A 17404-nucleotide genomic window follows, 5' to 3' on the forward strand; every position below is an offset into this window, starting at 1 on the left:
ACCTCCCCGCCGAGGACAATCCAGATTCATGAATATAACAGAGTAAATAGATAGTTGTGATCCCATCAGCGGCCTTTTGTTTGCTTGTGCAGGTTGTTAGAGGTTTATTCTTGTTTCTTCATCTTAACGAGAGTTGGTCATGTAAATACAGTTTGTACTGTATCTTACTGAGGTGCTAACTTGTTAAATACTTCTTTAGTGTCACTCAACCAAAAGGGCTCATTCAGTAAACATGTGTCCAGGTTGGACTGGCTGTAGGGCTGAGCTATAATTGTGTGTGTGTGTACATTAAATGGGTGTGTACATGTTGTGGCAACACAAGGCAGCACACAGCTCTGATTCCTGAGCTTTAAACTGGTGACCCAGCAGCTTCACGGCAGGACTCACCCAAGCATTTTCTTTCTTTCTGAGGAAAATAAAACTCACGACAGTGACCGCTCGGATCGTTTCCTTCTCTCTCAGCCAACTTCTCCTTCTCTGTTGAGGAGATAAAGTCTCTTTGGCAGCTCGTGTAAATGTTGTACCTGACATTACAGCTGGTTTTCATTATCAAAGGCTCAAGGGACTCACTGAGAGGTGTGTGTTTGTGCGTTTGGGACGTTTACACTCCAAAGTGTTGTTTGGTTCCAGGCCACATCGGCAGTGAGGCTTTAATTCAATTCTCCAAAACCAACACTCAGGAATTAGAGGAAGTGAAATTAGGTATGGAGGAGAAAAAAACTGTTTGGATTTTCCCATTTTCTTTTTGAAGAAGTAGCTTGAAGATCACGTCAAAAAAAAAAAAAACATAAAATAAAAGTAGCTCTCTCAGTGCCTTGTCCTGTTTATCAAACCTCAGTTCGCTCTTTCTGTTTCGAAAGCGGTCTCTGCTTCCTCTTCCTCCTGGCCCCCTGACCCACATCTCTGCCGCCAGCCCTGCAGCTGATTCTAAATAATGATCTAAGCACTCAGCACTCTCCAGTTGCCAGAAATAGCGTGACTCCATTTTCCAAACTCACACAAACCTTCTTTTACCCCATAAATGCAACTTCTGCACCCAGTGTGTGTGCGTGCGTACATGTGAGTCTCCTTGTAGGGTAAACTGGACCATATGTGTTTATTGATGCTCGTGCCCAGAGTTTCTGGAACTGTGCTCGGTGAGGGAGGCAGCTGTGCTCAGTGTCTGCTGGATTAGATTTTGTGTTTTGCTTGTCAGAGTATGAACCCATAAAATAGTCCATTGTGACGGGAAGGAGCCGAGCAGGTGAGGTCGAGGAGTTCAGGTCATTATCCCGGCAACCGTGAGAAACATGTTCAAGCGTGACGAGCAAGCCAGTTTCACTGTGAAGAAAATATGTAAAGCCTCAGCTCCCACCCAAAACTGCCATCATTTAAAAAAAAAAGAAATAAAAAGAAGACACCTCTCACATTTTAACGTCGGCATGATGACACCTTGTTGTCTGAGCCGAACGTGTCTACTGTCAGTGAAATCAGGAATCAGGAAACCAGACTGATGTTCCATATGTTCGTCTTCGTCCGCTCTGCAATGCTGTAGCTGCACAGTCTGTGGTTCACATCACAGTTTAAAATGTCAGTGAGCGTGCTCTTAGTTAAGGTGTGGGCAGGAACACCTGATTGGCTCGATCATGCAGCAGGTGTGTTTCGCTCAGACGTCTGGTGTCATTGACATTTTGATTTGAGCCTTCAGTGCAGGCTTGGCCACGTTGAGGGTTTAACCCACTGAAATGAGTTTTAGCTGGTTCGTGACGAACACTCAGAAGTGATCCACCTTCGTGGGAAAGGGAAACTTTCGAAGCTACCTGTGCAGCACCTTTAGACCCCCAAGGTAAAACAAACACCGGATGATTCCTCCTCCTCCTCATTTAGACTTGACTGGACTTGGCCGCTGCAGACAAAGACTTTGACAAACTCCAGACACAAGGCCACACCCAGATCTACTCACAGATAAAGTCCAGGTGTGTCTGCACTCGAGCTGAGGTGTGTTTCACATTCTTTTTTTTTTTTTGCTTTCACTGTGATGTCATCTGGTTGAACTTTAACCCAACATTGGCAAAGGAAGTGTTTGGATTTCATCTCACGGTCTTAGCAGCTGTTTTGAAGGCTGGTGGAGAAGTCCACTCAGCTTAGTAGTAATTCTGCCCCCTGGGAGGTTCATCAGCACTAAAAACCCTGGTTGTTACCGTTTCAGCCCTGAAAGCTGAACAGATGATTGTTCCAGCTGCATCCATGCCGTTTGGTGCGTGCTGCGTTAAACCAGGGATGAGAAAATAAATAAAGGACTGCTCCTGAATTCAGAAAACAGGCTGGAGTCAAGCTGGAGCTCTTTAGCAGCTCGTAGGGTTAACCAGTTCAATATTGACTCCACAATCTGGGGTTACACAACTGCCACCCCCCCCACACATCAGTACTTTGCCTCCTTTGAATGAAAAAGTGTTTTATTCAGTGGAGAAAACTCTGGAGGCTCCTTTCCACCTGAGTGCTACATGCTGTGTGTGGGTAGTGACTGAGGAAGGTCAGTGGTTGAACGGGAGAGACGAAAACTCATCCCAACATCCGTTCAATCAATGTAAATGTTGGTGAAATGTTGGTGTTGTGTTTTCAGCTGAGGAAGTTCAGATCTCAGATATACACATATATCTCCTCAGGAGAGTTCATGGTTTGGCAAAGAGAAAGTTTGGTGAAGTTTCCCAAACTCAATAAAAACCAGCAGAAAAACTTTTCCCTACGCTGTGCTCTTGTTTGTTTCAGGGATGTTGGCCAAAGTAAATGAGCCACAATTACTAAATCGCTGGAATGGCCTCAAATTTATAAACTCAGCTGCTGCAGTGCATGTGAAGGCTTTTCACTGTCGCGCCATGAAACCTCCACATCAGTCATGGCACTACAGAGGAGGCCCAGCCCTTAACAAGGATCTTCAGTGTTCACACCTGCTTTAAAATGAAGGGACCACTTCTCATTGGAGTTCCCCTCCCATTTATTTGTGTGCGCAGATATCAGCCAATCGAACAGGTCAGTTGAGAGGGTCCGAGCTCTGCTCACAGCTCTTCAGTGAAATTAAGTTCTGCTCATTGAAGTTGCCATCTCTTTTTTCTGTTTGTTTTGTTTTGGGAATCCAAATAAACCAAATTTGGAGAGGCTGGAGATGAGAAGGAGTGATTGGGGGCTCCAGTCTTCACGTCCACAGTCAAATGTTTTCAGTTCACAGTGGTGTTCATACTGCTACCAGAGCGGGGCCACATGTGGACCAGACCACCACTGAATGTGGTCTGAGTGATCTCAAATGAACCCTCAACTTAATTTGGAGAAATTAAAAGGTGTCCACTAGAGGTTGGATGTTGGTGCCAGGTCTGAACAGGGGCTGTGGTTTTACTGCGGCTGGGACCAGATTGACTTTGTTGTTTTGGTCGGTATCTCCGCTACAGATAGATAATTATAATTTTTCTTCAGCGGTAAATGGTTCGATGCTGCCTCAGCATGTGTGCGCTTCAGATGAGGAGGTCATTCTGTCTGCAGGTCGTCGTCCTCTGATTGTGTTGCTGTGACTCAGGAGTAAACACTGTTTTCATCGCTGTTGATTATTGTTGTCTGTTGAACACGAGGTGTTATTCTGGTTTAAAAAAAAAAAAGACAAAGAAAAATGATCTGTAATCAGATCAGATTCTTCGTGTTGGTGCGTTCACAGGTGGGTTCAACTGTTCTCTTCCTGGCAGCCTGACAGCAGAAGAACCAGTTCCTCATGAAATGCAGAGTTGATATTAGCTGCCCGTATTTTTGATAATGGACCTGTCTTGGCCTGCACATTCTAACAGCCTACATTTCTTTAGCTGTTAGTCTGACAGACCAACACACGAACAGACAGGGCAGAAGTATTGTTTTTGGAGCCTTTTAAAGGGGAACACATCCCCTAAAACTTAGGCAGCATGTAGAAAACACACATCAGACGTTTGGTACAAAGACCCAGATTCAAAAGAGAACTTGAAGCGTTTATGTGGGGCACTCAAAATACCCAGTTTGACCACAGAGCCCTGTCAGAAGTTTTAATAGCAGCTTTTGTTTTTTAAGTTATCTTTTTGCCTCCATTCAGTTCACCACAATGAGAGAGAGAGAGAGAGAGGGGCAGGAAAGATGGAGCTGGGGGGGGCAGGGGGGGGCTGCGATCAGGTCTAAGCCGCTCTGGTATCCGCTGTAACAGGTGAGCCACTGGGACGCCTGTAATTACAGTCTTTGTGACTGTTGAAGCTTTAAGAGGAGGAATTCACCATTTATGAAAGAGGCATATTGGCCATGTTTGTAGGAAGCGACAAGATCCATATCGTGTGTGTGTGTGTGTGTGTGTGTGTGTGTGTCAGAGAAGGCCGGAGCCTGGGGGCAGATTTTATGGCAGGATCTGCATCCAGACCAGCTCGTTGGTGCTGTGCATAAATCTGACAACACAATCTGGATTTTAAAGATAATTCAGGACACTGAACTCCACCCAGCAGCCTCAGCCGGCTTTAATGTCAGCAGTAACACTAATCTCAGGAACCGCTCGGCCTTTCACATTTTAAGGACATTTATTCACACTTGCCGGCTGGCGAAGCTTCATGAGCTCTGAGTTTACAGAGAGAAACAGAAGAACTGTGTGTTGTGTCTGTCTTATCTTATCAGAGCAGTATTTGTTCCAGCCTTCGGCCCTGAAGGAGGATCAGCGATCATCCCCCATGAATGACAGAAACTCTGACTAGCAGTGCTTTAGCTCGTCCTCCGGTGAACTCCTCTCCTTTCCCTCCTCCTCCTTCTGTTGATGTAAACTTTTGTCCTGTCTGGAAATTTTCTTTGGAAACAAAACTTTTTTTTTTCTTCTTCTTCTTCTCTTCTTATTTTTGGCCTAGTCAGCGTTTAGCTTGCTCGCTGACCAATCCTTGTTTACAGAAGCTGAAACATTCACTGACTTGGCTGTTTGTTTCTGTGGTTCTTGTTTCTATCAGGAGAACAGAACCTCTGTTCCCATCACTGTTATTACTCTTCTGTCTCTGGAGCTTTGCTGATGTGTACTCGGGGATAAGATAACCCTAAAATCCCACAGTGAGGAAATTTAGCCATATAACAGAAGCAAAATAAGCAAAAACGTAGCAAAAGTAATGGTGAAATAATAGAAAATGTATAAAAGCCTAATCCATTCCCCCTGAAGTCATAAATAACTCTGTCTGCACATAAATGATTCTAAAACTCCCCTCAAAGAGAAAAAATCCAATTAACCAGCCCAACACTGTGACCTTGACCTCAGCAGCTACTGTTTGAATTTCCTTTGTGTTTTTTTTTTTTTTTTTTTTTTTTGGGGTTTCCCCCCCCCCAAGACATAAAATAAGAAGTAAACTCCCAGGCCAGTCTGAGCCTGCGACCCGACGGTAATCTCATCCCACAGGCGACTGTAATTAAGCGGAGCGGGTTCTGGTGATATTCAGCTGTCAGAGCTTTGGTTTAAAGTCGTCCCATCATATTCTGCACGTCTTCCCAGAGATTGTTCCCGGCTCACTCTGTCATTAGACAGTTTGAATTCAGATAAAAGAAACAACGCTACACAAATGATGTTTAGCAGGATTAACTGACAACTTTTATTGTGTATCTACACGTTGAACCGTTGTCATCTACAGCTACATCTGGTTCAGTTGGTGATATATTTTCACAGCAGGCAAAAAGCATCAAAATGCCAATAAGGATTTATTAATTTGTAAGAATAACAGTGGTTCTCTCAGAAGGGAATATTTGCTGGTATTTTTGCTTTCAAATGGTCGTAAACTCATCGTGTATGGATTTGGTTGACAATCTGAGATTTCTGAAACCGTTCTTGGTTTTGGAAACTGCTGTTATTTTTGTTTGACAGAGAAAACTGCCAACTTCACAGAGAAACACTCATAAAACTGTATTCAGGAAGAGCACCTTTAAACCGACCGTCAGGGATTCTGGGACTATGATGTCATCCTCCAAGCCCCGCCTACAGCACTCGGACATCCATCGCCATCCAACCCTGCAGGATTTGTTTTCTGTCAGTGTTCACCTGAAATCCGTTATATTTTTATTGGCTCACTAACTAACTTTGTTGCTGTTGTGGTGGTGTCCGGCTTGAGGACATACTTGTCACACTAGTTGAGGTTTTTGGCAGAAACACAGATGTTTGGCTTACTGTGGTTAGTCTGCTCCCACTGTACAGATCCATATATTCATCACTTTCCATGGAAACAGACTGAATTGCAGTCTTCAGTTCCAAACTGAGGCCTCAGCCTTGAAGTATCATTTACTTTTTTCTGTCGCAACATCATTCTGAAAATGAAATGCGAGTGGGAAGAAGATGCACTACAGAGAAAGCCTGTAGTCCTTCATCCTCCTCAGGGACACTCTGGTCACATCTTTACTTGTTTTTTTTTTTTTGGTACAAATTCCTCATGTGGCTCAAAAAAACCAAGGCGCACCGCAAGCATTTCAGATATTTGGGGAAGCTTTTCATCGGGCTCAGCTGAGAGCAGAAAACTCTTGGGACTGCAACTGGAGATGCAGGAGGTTAGAGGCCATGTTTTCTTTTCATACGCACACAAATGCACCACAGCCACTGTGACCGCCACTGCAGGAAGTAGGAGGAGTGGGACTCCCTCTGCACACTACCAGATCGCACCAGATGCTGCATTCCTAATGAAGTGCACAGAGTTCAGAGTTCTGGTGCGACCACATGAAGACGTTCGCTGTCTGCTTCAGGTCGAATGTCTGATGATGTTTTTTCCATTTGCTGAAGCGTCTCTGGACTCTCAGATTCTAGGCAGACCTCCTCGTGGTGTTTAATTATAAATCAGGTGGCTCTGCATGAATACAGTCCACAGAGAAACTCAGCCTTGAAACTGAAGTCAGGACTTCTGTAACTTTGAGAGGTCACAACAAAGAAATCACGACTGTCAGTTATGTCCAAAGCTCCGCCCACCTGAGTCCAACTTTACAGGATTCAGCTTCTGTGAGTGTTTTACCCGAAATCTGCCTTTTTTTTTTTTTTTATTGGCTCACTCAGAAAACAGTCTCTCTTCTGATTGGCTCACTGACCTCTTGTTGCCTGAGCACCAAAGAGAAGCCTCAGGGAGGATGAGATAGTTTTAGAATCACAGATATATCTTGTAAACACAAAGGAAGACCTTTAAACTTTAATCTCATGCTCACACATCTGCGGTTTGTAGCGATGTTACGGCTGCGGCTGTGTCTGTGGCGCGTTAAATTCCTCTTTGTTCACTATCGCTGCAGACAAGAAGTATTTGATGATGCACACAGTTTCTCCAGATGTCAGATGTAATTTGGGGGGGTGGGGGTGGGACTCAAGCTGTTTACGCAAACGCCACATTTTTATAATATGGTACAACAAATATTCTTCTAAAAATAACCAAACAGTTCATTTCCTCTTTATATAATCCCCAAATATTTACTCAAGCCTGTCTAAATGTGATGTTTGGATCGGGTGCGTCTCCAAGATGAACATATGGGTATGTATTTCCCAGCCGTCACTGGATCTCTGAATCTAGCTCTGCATCAGTTTAATGTGAAATAAGAAATACATACCTGATCCCATAATTGCTTCTCTGGAGACAGCCGGTCTTTTGGGAGGAGCAGGCTGTAATTCAGCTGATGTTTTTGTTTTCCCTGCTACATTTTCTGGAATTATGACGGTGTCAGAATCAACAGTTCACTCTGCTGACATTGTGGTTTGCTGTTTATTGTGTTTCTCTTCCAAAGCCTCTAAAGCGTACATACAATGTTGATGCAACAATTTTCATGACTCAGCTCCTGTGCAGCAGACGGTCTCGGTGTAAATATTAAGTTCAGCATTTACTGAAGAAGTGCAACAGGAAGTCCCAGATTGGCCTGTCTGGCTTCTCCAGAAAAGAGAGAGGGGCATCCTTTGTCTGACAGGATTCAGAAGCTTGTTCCACCATCTGGGAACCAAAAACCAGAACAGTGCAGACGGAAGCAGGCGTGGCGATGAGCAGCTGGGCTGTTGTGTTCTGGACCGTCTGCAGCATTACAGTAGAGAAGGCAACAGATAAGTAAGACCTGGACCATGAGCTGGGTCAGGAGAGGCCTAATTTCTCTGCTCTTCGTATTTCCAATCACGAGGCCCAGAGGAGTCGGGGAGCTTCTGAGTTCGCCCCGTTCACATTTCTGTTTCCGAGGTCCAGCCGTTGCTCTCACTCTCTGCTTTTTCCCCCAAAACTAAATGAGAACTTTGTTAAATGAAGAAAATTTTGTGGCACCGAGCCTTAACGCGTCACTCCTTCCCTACAGGCGGACACTCTCCTGATTACAGTTCACACAGGCAAACAAAAGGAGGCTTTAAAATGCATTCTTCTCTCTTCCTTTCATCTCGCTCTGCAGTAGCAACGCAAGACATCACTGACTGTGATCCTCTCAGTGTGGGACTGATCCTCCAGCCTGCCAGCCAGCTTCGGTTTGTTTCTCTTCCACATTTGTCACTCGTGCACTGATCTGAAACGCATTGCTTGGGAAACAGAAAACAGCTAACTGTCAGAGGTCAAAGTGGGAAACCGCTCCTCCTTCTGCGTCGCCTGGCTTCAGTTTGGCTGCTTGTCTAAACAGATCTGAATCCACATCTCCTCCTCTGTGACAGCTGCGCTTATTGTGAGCTGTTTTAATCTCACGATTTGGTCAAAATGCTCCGACAGCCAAAAGAAGAGCAATGACTCAGCGGATCAGGAACAATAAGGAATGGTCGGATAAGGAACCCGTGCACTTGCTCCAAACATCTGTTTCAAAGTGTGCTGATGGTTATCGGATGCGGGCCAGTGTTGTTGTAGGTGCTGGCATTCTCTTCTGTCAGGAGGCCAGTTCATCTGCAGAGTGAGCCAAACGTCTCCTCTGATCCAGATGAAGAGGCAGCGCCTGACCGTAAATCGACAAGGTGGAGACAACTCTAACTCATGCTGTCATAAACTAGCCAAGATAACTAACTCAAACTACATGATTGAAATCTCTCATTTCAAACCATCACGCCACAGTAAATGGACCCTTTTGCTTTTAATTACTAAGCTTAATTTATAAACTGTTGGGACTGAAACAGGAGACACGCAGATGCTCAAGATGAGGACTGCAAGACTGAAGATTCAGAGCAGATGTTTGTGTCCTGCTGAACAACAAGCTGCGCAATGTCTGTTTACTCATCCAGCAGACCTGGCTTTCTTTTAGCTCCGTATTTGGTGCCCACCAAGTCCTGAGGGAAACCTTCAATTTTCCAACTGTGAGACTGTAAAACCAAAAACGGTGAACCACTTCTTTCTCTTTCACATGTTTTAAGTTCATCCATCGCTCAACTCAAAAAATGTATTGTTGCAGGAAATGGCAAAGCCAAACTGAAGGGCTGTGAAGCTGCAGACCAAACGCTCTCCGACAAACAGCGTTTGGCGATGGCAGAGCTGGTCAGCAGCAATCCAGCAGCGGTGCTGTCGTTTAAGGACACGATCCCAGGACTGGTATGGTGACTCAGCCGCATGCCGCTCATCAAGGCAGCCTCCACTGACCGAGGTTTGGCAGGAGCGCTTCAGACAGTGAGCCACAAGAAACAAAAAAAACACTGATCAGCATCAGCTTTTCCACCTTAAAGATGCAGAGTTATGCCGTTTTCACTCAACCTTGAAGAAGTGAGATGTATTTATGCAAAAAAGAGAAAGAACTCAGAGTCCAGACACCAAGTTGCACAACCTTGGTGATCAGACAGAACATTTCCTGTTTCTGTGACGGGATCTGGATTTAATCATGGACCCTGTTTTTGTTCCACGCCGTGTCTGAGGTTCAGTGGCAGAGTAATTTTATTGTTCTTATCCCCGGCTGTCATGGGTGTATGTTGGACACGAAGAGCAGCCACTCCTAGACAGACAGCGGTGATTTCATTTCTTAGTGACCCAATTTCTCCTCCGCTGAAAAAGGTAAAGCTGGCGGGTTATTGAGTGATTATTCTAGCTAAGCAGCTAATCTTCACAAGATCAGAATATTTAGCATTTTTCTTCACCAAAGAGCAGCAGTGTAGTTGCTGTTTAAACGTTGACCATCAGTTAGCAGGAAGCACTGAGTGGAGGATCCAGGAGCCAGTTAGCTCAGTCCTGAAGTCTTCACTGAAGTCTTCAGCTCCACATCTGTCACATCGCTGTGCTGATGCTTCTTCCTGCTGTTCCTCTGTACACTTCCTCCACTGCACACCACGAATCCTCCTCCTCCTTTGACCTGCACAGTCTTTCTGTGTCTGCCTCGATGAAGTCCAGTCCATGATAGCAGCTTAATGATTGCGGTCTCTGTGGAAGGTCTTGGACCAACTGGTGTGAAATTGACCAGTTAATAAAGCTTCCCCGATTACAGCTGCCCCCCACCAATCACAAATCAAAGTTTCAACAATGTCCAGCAGGACACAGATGACTCCCTGAAGACTTGCATCCTGTTGAGTTTATTCCAGAGCAGATAAGAAGTTAATGAGTTTGGTTCAGGAGGGGCCAGGTCGCTGCTGTGAAACGTCACTGTGAAAGCAGAAAGAGTGTGAATAAGTGTGGATCTGACTCTGTGTGTGTCCATGTGTGTTTTAAGACAAACTGTGATGCGAACTTTGACCTCAGAAAAACATCAGCTTAGTCTCTAAAGTCACACATGCTTCCTGTTATCACACGATGTCTCTTTAGAGCTGCAAACATCAGTCGATCTGGAGAAAACCAATCAGCTGATTTAACAGTCTAATATTCATATTTGTCTTTTTTGTTTTGCTTTTCTTTAGAAATGGCTCCACAGTATGTGATGACACAAAAACTGGAAAAAATCCTCAGCAGATAACTCAGTGATGAATGAATAATGAATAATCAGCAGTAATGTGTTTGCTTATAACAGGTAGTAATAACTTCCTCTCCACTCTCGTCTCGTCCAGGTCACGGGGAATGTCACTGTGGCGAGTGTAAGTGCCACGCCGGCTACATTGGAGACAACTGTAACTGCTCCACAGAGACGTCGTCCTGCTTTTCAGACGACGGGACGATGTGCAGCGGCCGAGGAAGCTGCGCGTGCGGCCGCTGTCAGTGCACCGAGCCGGGGGCTTTCGGAGATACCTGTGAGAAATGCCCCACCTGCCCCGACGCCTGCGGCACTAAACGGTAAACATCCCGCACTGACACCAGCAGCTTTGCATCAGAAATCAAACTAACGTGGCAGCAGTTTGACCTCAGGGGCCTGTGTCAGTGATGAGACCCAGTCCAGCAGGCCGCTGTGGGGAAAATGCACACTCTCTCACTGATGGACTTATCTGAGACAGTCATTCAGATAGCTCTCATTCCATCCGTGACCCTCAGAGGAGGAATCGTCGCCCCCGTTTGAGCAGCTCGGGCTCTCTGAGGTCAAAGGTTGAAGACAGACGGCTCTGAATCGTCTCGATGAGCCTCCTCCTGTACACACAGCTCCGGTTTACCAGGACGCAGGCCATCTTCATGGAACCACCTTTGACCCTCAGCCAGACTTGCTGCTGTCGGTCTGTCAGCTGCGTGCAACTTTTGATTATTTGTCCACCAAGCAGATGAAATAATCTGCAGTGTGTGTGTGAGAGTTCTCCTTCCATCTGCAGAAGCATTCCCAGTTTCTAAAGGGCGACATTTTCACAAACCTCTGCTTGGAAATAAGACTTTCGGATTGTTTCACATCTTGTGCAGACTCACGTCAGTTGCATGCTGATGTTTCTCTTTTGAACCTCTCCTCTGCTACAGGGAGTGTATCGAGTGCCGGCTCTTCAACTCAGGACGACTTGCAGACAACCAGACTTGCCAGCGCCTGTGCAAGGATGAAATCATCACTGTGGAAACGCTCAGTGAGTACACACACATAATCACACAGCAGCTGGCTGCCAGAGGGAAGTATTCACATCTGTAACAGCTGCAACAGTTTCTCTTTTCACATTACATACCCCCTCCACTGTCACTTTTTATTTTCCTGTCACTGTTGTTGTTGTTTGTCATCCAGGGCGTTCAGTTAATGTGACACATTTAACGCCTGCGACGTGATGAATGACAGAAAACATTCACGTCGGGGCCAAACAGCTCCAACAATAACCATATTTTAAACATTTACGCACCGCCAGTGAATTAAGAACAAGATGAGAAGCCTGTAACTTCGGTCGTCAGAGATCTCATAATCAAAACAAAAAAGAAAGTTTGGTGACGCCATGAAAAAGCAAGGGATCATGGGAGTTATTGTCTTCATCATCAGGCTGTTGGCTCCTCCCAGTTTGGATTCCTTCTGTGTTGATGGTGTAAGTCAGTATTAGATGATTAGATTAATACATCAATCAATAAATACAACTCTGACATAAATCCTGAAATAAATAAATGGAAAATTGTACAAGTGCAAATAATATATGTAAGTGAGGAAATCCAGAAAAAATCTAATGATGAGACTTTAAACTGGATCAAAATCAAAGTTAAGTCAGTCAAACAGATTGATGGAAGATTTCTGGATGTTGATTAAACAGCTTTTGCAGACTTTGGATGAAAACCTGCATCACTTTCTCCCCTCCAGCCTTCAGTCGGTGGTGGTTTATGTGATTCTGTGGCAGGTGTCAGTCTGGGCCTCCCTCAGCTCCACAGAGCAGGAAACAGCAGGCAGGACTCAAACTGGAGAGTTCAAAGAGGCCATTCAAGCCCAAAATCCTGCACAGACCTCCTCTGTCCGCAGTCCTCTACAGGGAGGATCCACTCACTGAACAAACACGCGCCTGCTGGTGCTTCTGATGGGAAACAGTGACTTAATGGCCTTCGTGGCACAGACATTTTGCACCCAGGAGACGGGAGACTGTCAGTTGGTTGTGTCTGCTTACAGAAACTATTAGAAGACTGCTCCGTGTTGGTGCAGCGCGGCTTTGGCCCAGATCCGGCATGTTTCATAGCATTCCTCGTTAGTTCAGCCATCTGACTGGCCCTAATGGACTCCACATGTACATTCCAGATGCTTTGTGCATGAGACACAGGGGGTGGGGGGGGAACGAGCAAGCGCAGGGAGGGGTGGACCAGAGCAGGCTGACCTCACCCCCTCCCTCAGGAGCTTCTGAGACATTTCAGGTGGCGAATTTTGACTGAAGATACGACACCCAAAGTATCAGTTTGGTTGGTGTGTGTGTGTGTGTGTGTGTGTGTGTGTGTGTGTGTGTGTGTGTGTGTGTCTGTGTGTCTGTGTGTCTGTGTGTGTGTGTGTGTGTGTGTGTGTGTGTGTGTGTGTGTGTGTGTGTGTCTGTGTGTGTGTGTGTGTGTCTGATGACCAATGAGCTTTCTGCTCCCTCCTCCAAATAGATGATGATGAAAATGATGAAGGAGGCCAGACAGAATTAAGGGACAGTAATAAGTAACTGCTGGACTGCATTTTCAACAATGAACCGCCAAGAGCAAGGAAAAATAAATGAAGTTGATCCAACTGGTACATCCTGAAGCAAAGTGTTTTCTCTGTTTCCACTTCAGAGACTGACGACCCCGGCGCCGTGCTGTGTCTCTACAAGACCGACGACGACTGCGTCATGAGGTTCACCTACTCGGAGCACGCCAGCGGGCAATCCGTCCTCACCGCACTTAAAGAGCCGGGTCAGTACCATGTAGCCAACAACACCATGTAACAACACTCACAAACAAATCACAGCAGAGCATGAAAATAACAGAAGTTTCTCCAGGAAATCGTGTTGTTGGCTGGACAGCGCAGACGAAAGTCACTTTTAATGACACAATTCTGGCGAGGAACAGAAACCATAAAAATCTTAATTCCACTTTAGCTCAAATTGTCACGTCATATAAACAGTAATGTTTTGGACGTTGAAGTTTACTGCAGCAGTCTGCTGTCATTTGATCAAAGAACCAGAGGGTGAACATTCATCTGAACACCTCACCTGAAGGAGTCAGACTCCGACTGAGCTGAAATAGTTCATGGCATCCACTGATGGATAGTCACAGATTATATCTGGCTTTCAAACACACAGCTCACTCTGCGCTGCCTCATTTGAACTGACCTCCATCACATTCATGCTTCTCACTCAGCTCAAAGAGTCTCTGCTGTGTGTTATCTTCCTGCTCTCTGTCTCACTTCCTGTCCACGCTGTCCTATAAACAACCCCTCAACGCCCCATAAAGTGTAACTCTGTCTTCTCTTGTCAGAGTGCGGCGGCGGGCCCGATGCCTCGATGGTGCTGCTGGCCGTCGTCGGCAGCATCCTGCTGGTGGGTCTCGTCCTGCTCGCTGCATGGAAGCTGGTCATCACCATTCACGACCGGCGAGAGTTTGCACGCTTCCAGAGCGCTCGCTCACGCGCCCGATACGAGATGGTAAGACGACCTCACCGGACGCACACGCGCACACTTCACCACACGTACCAATGTGAGGCGGTAACTCCTCCTCTCTCTCCGCTCGCAGGCCTCCAATCCTCTGTACAAGCAGCCCGTGTCCACGCACTTTGTCGAAACAGATTTCAGCATGTACGGGAAGTCCTACAACGGGGGGGTCCACTGATCCCTGAGCACGGGGCGCGGCAGGACCGGTCCGACTGACAGATCCCTGGAGGACGAGGCTGTGGACTAGACTGTGACTGGGGTTGGGGGGCAGTGCTGGGGGGGCTCAGGGGCCTTCCACAGAGAAGATTAAGCCGACTACAGATTGAACAATGATTTGACCTCTTCTTCTTCTTCTTCTTCTTCTTATTCATCATCTTCATCTGCGTGCTTCGCTCATGGCAGTCGGTGGAGGAGAGACCGAGCGTGGACTCTGTGGTCTGGTTTAGAGACAAAGTGAAGTCCATAACTCCAACCAACACCATCATCCACTTATATTTGTATATTTTTATAAATACTAAAAATGCTGCCTTTTTTTTTTTTTTTTTTTTGGTCTAAACTATGCACCATGGCGTTGAACCTCACTCACAGGATTATTAAACGGCACAAACTCCTGACGGGACGTCGTGGTACTAACATTTACTAAAGCAGCAGGCGGCTCACCTTCACTTTGCACAGAGAATATTAAGAGTCAAGATTTAAAGTTTCTCTAATGGTGTGTGTGTTGTATGCTCCAGTTGCACTCCCTTCTCTTTCTCTGGATCACAGGGCACCAAGTTAAACCCCAAAACAAACTCTGACTCCTCACAGATGAAGACCAAACTCTGTCTCTGCTGCTGAAACGGAAATCTGAAGTTTTGTCCGTCAGAAGCCGAATAACAGCTGAGACACACTGGATGTGCTGCGTGTGTGTGGCAGCCATCTTAAAGCTGCGTCACATGATCTGATGTGCAGAGCAGTTTTACATAAACACCAGCAACGTGACGCAAAGGTGGCACATTATTATTGATATCATATTTAATATATAAATATATTTTTTTAGATTTTTGCAGCTGCACATTGAGACAGTTTGTTGGGGACTATTTTCAGTGGTGGTGGTAATCAGAAAATGGGTCCTTTACTTTTTATACTGTAAATCCAAAATGTTTGGGTTTTGTCAGTTTGGAGGAAAAAAAGACGTCACTTCGGGCATTACTAAATTCTGACAGTCTATGATTCAAACATCAGCTTGGAAAATGTTCACATCTGTCCAGGGAGACAGTTTCTGTGAGTCTGTCAGTTTGTTGCTGGTTTTGGCCTCTCCTTTAAGTTCATAGACCTGACCCCCCCCCCACCCTGTGGTGCCTTCAGGGACCTTTAAGCTGACTGAGGAGAAGGCCGTAGGAAGGTGCCCTGTGGCCTTCTCTTGGTTTTCTGTATTTTTTGGTCTTAACAGTGAACGGGACTTGGAGCTGGTGTGTGTTTGTGTGTTTGTGTGTGTGTGTAAATAACAAAAGCCTGAGTTTGTGTGTGCATACGGTGTCAGCTCAGACACGGATCGTCGGATCAACCTGGTTCCTGCACAGATTTGAACTTTTCTACTTGGATGGACGACACATTGATGTTTTACCGCCCACAGCAACAACAATAAATCTGCTTATGTCAAACATCACGGAGTCTGTGTTTGGCTCTGCCCTGTGTTTTGTGTTTTTTTTTGGGGGGGGGTCGTCAGATGGGCTGGTTGTCATGGCGTCATCATTGTTGCTCGGCAACAGTGATGAGTGAAGGAAAAAATGCTGGTGTAGTTTTAAATGGTGTCACTGTTGTAACCACGACAACAGGAGGTACTGCAATGGATGTGGGTGCCGCACCGCCTGTACACTATCGTAACCATGACAACTGAGATTTGTGAGTTTTTCAGGAATTTCTTATTCTATCCCAGATCACCGTCTTCACCTGAACACACCCGGGGAGAGCTTTGGTGCATAAATCTAACCGAGGTTGGCGCTTTATGACAGTAACCATGGCGACAAAGCCAAAGTGCATCACTCCTGCTACAGTCTGCCTGCCTGCTACTGTCACCATGGCGACAAAGGACAGGTACACCTGTCGCCTTGTGGCCGTTAGTGGAAGATGCTTGACTTTAAACCAAAACATCTTTTGGGTTTTGTCATTTTCTGTCAGGTTTGGTTTAGTTTGATAAACCTGACGAGGCCTCTCAGGCTGCTTCCATTTCACACGTTTTTAAGTCCACACTTCACCGTTTGGTTAACCATCCGTTCACTAGCTAAGCCTGCTGTTGTGTGTTTGTGGTGGTAACACAACAAAGCCGCTCTGCTGCTCTAATTTACACCTCACACAGCAGACGCTTCGACAAAATGACCCCGTAATTATGTTCAGCTTCTCACTCTGCATCCATGATGGGCTGTTATCGACAAATAAAAGAACAAGCAGAACTTTACATCTGCCTGTGTGTAATATCTTTACAAATCTACAACAGTGTAGTCTTATCTGATGAGCCTGGTACACGTGACACAGGCTGAAGTTTTGGAAACAACATTACTCCGGTTTCGGTTGTATCTCAGAGCCAAATCAAGCGAGATCCTTTTTGGTGTTTTCCTTTAAAAACTCAGTTTCTCTCACTACAGTTGGAAAGTTTGTTTTGTTCTCTCTGAGATGAGCTCATAAATCTGTGGAGGGGCAGGAAGGGCTGAGGGTTTTTTGTCGACAGACAAAAATAAACCTTGAAAGCATTGATGTGGATGTTCAGGACTAATTATCAATAAACAGATGTCCTGATTAGCTGCACCTCGAGGTGGGATGATGGGAGATTGATTTCAGTTTCAGCTGAGAGCACTTTTGTTATGTTTTAGGCACCGGGCCCTTCAAACTGAGCACGTTCCCTATAAACACACTCACTGTATTTATACTGAGTGTATTTTTAACCTCTGTATAATTAACCATAAATGTTCCGTCTTTTTTTCCCTCCGATTCTAAAAGCGGAACACTAAACTGTGTTTGATCAACTATAAGCGATTGTTTGTTTCCCCACAAAATAGAACGACAGTCTGTGAG

At 45.6% G+C, this 17404-nt stretch overlaps 1 protein-coding gene across 1 annotated transcript in view; it reads left to right on the forward strand.

Annotated features, from left to right (window-relative positions):
- The window catches only part of itgb5 (integrin, beta 5), a 30694-nt gene extending 14696 nt beyond the window's left edge, over nucleotides 1–15998 (forward strand). The window contains exons 12-16 of the mRNA XM_029530283.1: nucleotides 10931–11153; nucleotides 11757–11857; nucleotides 13497–13616; nucleotides 14181–14347; nucleotides 14436–15998. Coding sequence (XP_029386143.1) covers nucleotides 10931–11153; nucleotides 11757–11857; nucleotides 13497–13616; nucleotides 14181–14347; nucleotides 14436–14531 — 707 coding nt within the window. The 3' untranslated portion in view covers nucleotides 14532–15998. The remainder of the gene's footprint in view (nucleotides 1–10930; nucleotides 11154–11756; nucleotides 11858–13496; nucleotides 13617–14180; nucleotides 14348–14435) is intronic.
- The last annotated feature ends 1406 nt before the right edge of the window (nucleotides 15999–17404 follow it).

Source organism: Echeneis naucrates, chromosome 21 (assembly GCF_900963305.1).
Source record: "Echeneis naucrates chromosome 21, fEcheNa1.1, whole genome shotgun sequence".
In the NCBI taxonomy this organism is placed as follows: domain Eukaryota; kingdom Metazoa; phylum Chordata; class Actinopteri; order Carangiformes; family Echeneidae; genus Echeneis; species Echeneis naucrates.